Source organism: Dama dama, chromosome 21 (genome assembly GCF_033118175.1).
Source record: "Dama dama isolate Ldn47 chromosome 21, ASM3311817v1, whole genome shotgun sequence".
In the NCBI taxonomy this organism is placed as follows: Eukaryota; Metazoa; Chordata; class Mammalia; order Artiodactyla; family Cervidae; genus Dama; species Dama dama.
The window spans coordinates 63,835,615-63,839,364 of NC_083701.1; the positions used below are offsets into that span (position 1 = coordinate 63,835,615).

Consider the following 3,750-nt stretch of genomic DNA (forward strand, 5'->3'; position numbering starts at 1 on the left):
GACCCAATACCATCAGCCTTGGCAAACTGAACAGTCTTCACGAGTTTTACCATCACCTGCCTCAGTGCCACTGGAGATGATTTCATAAATTCTCTGCCTTCCAGTGCTGCAAACATCAGCCAAAGCCAAGTGCTACATGTGCAAATTCTGAGAAATAACCCTGTTCTTCTGACTTGGTGGCTCTTTACCCCTAAGGCATCTCACCTTTCCTGATATTTCTGAAAAACAGAGTAGATGGTAGATCAGGTAGCACTAGGAGGTGGCTGCCTCCGTGCTCCCTACAAGGCTCCAGTCTGATGGAAAGATTTGAACTGGGGACCCAAAGGTGTAAGTGACTAGTGCATTCATCCAACAAATGGCCCCCTCTGTAGTAGCCATGGCAACTACAAGGACAGAAAGCCTCTGACAAGATCCTCATTCTATCTGAGGGGTATGTACTACCTTCAACCAAGACACAAAATGGACCTTTTTAAGGATCCAAGCCCTCGAGAAAAAGCCTGCCTAACTCCACGTGTGGACTGCTGGATTCTGTAGCCTTTCCAAAGAAGAACAACAACGGAGGCCAACTGGAACACCGTCTGATTACCTAGAATATAACAGAGAACTATCCAAGTTAACCCTTCAAAATGCTACATGCTAGTTAACTGAAGAAGAAGGAGGGAGAGCATTTTGGAAAAGGAAAGAGTTCCTAACCTTCAACCCGAGTTTGAAAGTTTAAAGGCCTTTAAAATAGCATCAAGCTTTTCAAGAAGTTTGCAATTATTTATGACATTTTATTAACAATGCTTTTTTGTTTTACAACTCTATCCTTTCTCCTGGCCTCCACCAACCTTCCCCCCAACAGAAGGCAGCTGAAATGGAAATAAGAACTGTAATATTTCCATCCTGGATAAGCCACTTGTCTATATTTTGAGTACACACTTCCATACCACCAGGTGTCCATGTCATACCAGGAACTCTGGGGTGATTAGAGCATTGTGTGTTACATACTGTATCCTAGAAGCAAAATTATCTAAGTAAACTCTGCTTGGAAATAAAAGCTTTATCTAAGCTTTCAGAGTAGGTAACAAAATTTTCTAAGCTACTGCCCTTGCTAGCAGCCCAACAATGTTTGCCTCAGAAAGACAGTACAACAGTAAACTTGTTAGTTGAGAAAGACAACACGATCTTATTTCTAAACACCTTAAAAAAGAAACATATCAGAAACATGCTAATAGCTAAGACACAGCAAAGTTTGGTCAAATGACCAAGACCAGCAACCTCAGCAAGAAATAAATGTCCCTGCAGCCACCCAGGAAAGAAGGAGGCCTGAGTCTGAAAGATCTTCAAGCATCATGCGATTTGGCCTATGTTTAGCTGAAGTCCCTGGCCCTAATGCATCTATTCTTAGGGAAATTTTCAATCTTCACTACATGTTTAACAAAATAACATTCTCTAAAGAGCAACATTTAAGAGGTGAACATGGGTGTACATCATTTGAAAGGGGAGCAGGGTACCCATGCAAGTCACAAGGCTACAGGTCATTGACAAAAACAACTCACAGACTTGAATCAGTCATGTCTACTTAACTTCACATTCTCTTTGTTTGATATTAAAACTAAATGAAAGCAATGGATAAAGAATTGAGATTTTGTTTTCACCTGACTGTGAGCAAAACCTCATCCTATCCTTGCAGGCCCCACAGATGTGTTTCCACGGGACGTATTTGTGGGGGCTTTTTGTACGGAACTCACGTGACAACCTCAGAAACAGGAGCACAAACAATCAGAGACAGTCCTGGGCCATGAGCACTAGACGAGAGCACAATGAACAGAGAGATTAGCATCCGAGGTGGTACTCATCCGGCAGAAAGGTGAACATTTTATGCCCACGATGCGAAGACCAGTGAGTGTCATTTCACTGAAAGGTGCGAAGGCATGGCGTCAGACACACCAGCCTCGAAAAATGACCCTAAATACTGGAAAAGCAGCCTGGGGTGCAGATCCCATGCATTCTCTCCCCTCTGGGGCTGGGCATACTCCTCACGCCATAACCCTAGGGTACCTGGACCGTGCCAGAGGCACAAGAGACAGCTCAGCAGTGTGGGTTTGAGGATGTCAAGCCCTCCCAGCTAATGTAGGGAATCATTTAAACTTAGTTCGCTTGGCGAGCTCCTGCTCATGTTCGTCAGGCTCGCCATGAGGGATTTAACTTTATGGGCATAATAGTCCCTTAAATTGACGGAAGGGACCTCCTTCATTCCATCTCCGAAGTCACAGCTGCGCATGGCGCTCTCAAGCTGCTTCTGGCGCCGATAAAAGTGGGAGAATTTATTGAAGATCAAGGTGATGGGCAGTACCACTACCAGGATACCTGCCAGGATGCAGGCAGAGGCTGTCAGCTTCCCTGCCGTGGTCCCCGGGACCACATCCCCGTACCCCACGGTGGTCATACTGACCGTGGCCCACCACCAGCAGGCGGGGATGGTGGCCAGGCCCTCGTTCTCCTCCTTTTCGATGGTATAGGCCACTACGGAGAAGATGGAAATCCCCACAGAGAGGTAGAGCATAAGCAGCCCCACTTCCTTGTAGCTGTATTTTAGGGTGGCCCCCAGGGAGCGGAGGCCAGTGGAGTGTCTGGCCAGCTTTAAGATGCGGAAAATCCGCATCAGCCTTAGGACCTGGGCCACCCTGCCCAAGTTGGCCAAGGTAGGCGTGCTCTCCACAACCAGGTTCACCACCAGCGTGATGTAAAAGGGGACGATAGACATGAGGTCGATCAGGTTTAGGGCATTCTTGAAGAACTTGAGGAAGTCGGGGGCCACAGCAAACCTGGCCACCAGCTCAAAGGTGAACCAGGCGATGCCAAAGTGCTCCACGATTTCGAACCTGGGGTCCTCGCCGGGGTTGCCCTGGCGGTCAGGGATCTGGAAGTCTGGCAGGCTGTTGAGACACATGGTGATGATGGACCCCAGCACCACGAGGATGGACAGGACGCTGAAGACCCTGCTCAGGACCGAGTAGCCGGGGTTGTCCAGCGCCAGCCACAGCTGTCTGCGGAAGTTGCCCAGAGGCTGCCCATCGAACTTGGAGGCGTCGTTGTAGAAGGCCAGGATCTCGTCGAAGGAGGACGTGGTGCTTTCCTGGTCGCTCTGCTCGTCCCACTTCTCCTGCTCGGGCTCCACTTTGCGGCCGTGGTAGCTGTAGCTGCAGCAGGAGTCGATGAAGAACTCGTTGATGCCCCAGTACTCAATCTCCTGGCTGAAGGAGAAGACGCACAGCTCCGCCATGACGTGGAGCTTGCCGGTGTGGTAGAAGTGCAGCACGTAGGGGAAGAGCTCCGGGTTGCGGTCGAAGTAGAACTCGCGCTGGGCATCGTCGTAGTCGTCGCAGAGCTCCAGGATGGCCTCGCGCGAGTGGCACAGCAGCAGGCGGCCCAGGCGCGTCTCGGGGAAGCGCAGCAGCGTGTGCGAGCGCAACCGCTTCTTGAAGCCGCCCACGTTGATGCGGATCTCTCCATCCTCGACGTTGGCCTCCGACACGTCCCACAGGCTCTGGCCGGTCATGCTGGAGACGCCCGGCCGCCCGCGCCGCGCGGGGGCGCTACACCTGGAAGCCAAAGGAAGCGCGTCGGGTGAGCGCCCGGCGCTCAGGGCTCGGGCACCCCTTCCTTTCTCCCCATCCGTCTCTAGAGCGCCCAGTCCTCTCCAGCGGGTCTCTGAGTACTGAAGGACACTGGGATGGGAGGACCGTGCTCTGGGCTTTGCCTCCC

At 51.0% G+C, this 3,750-nt stretch overlaps 1 protein-coding gene across 1 annotated transcript; it reads right to left on the bottom strand.

Moving 5' to 3' along the window:
* Window positions 1–2,110: 2,110 nt before the first annotated feature.
* On the bottom strand, window positions 2,111–3,544 carry KCNS2 (potassium voltage-gated channel modifier subfamily S member 2). Its single transcript, XM_061122866.1, has one exon. It carries the CDS (start codon window positions 3,542–3,544, stop codon window positions 2,111–2,113), a length of 1,434 nt encoding a protein of 477 aa, XP_060978849.1.
* Between the last annotated feature and the right edge of the window lie 206 nt (window positions 3,545–3,750).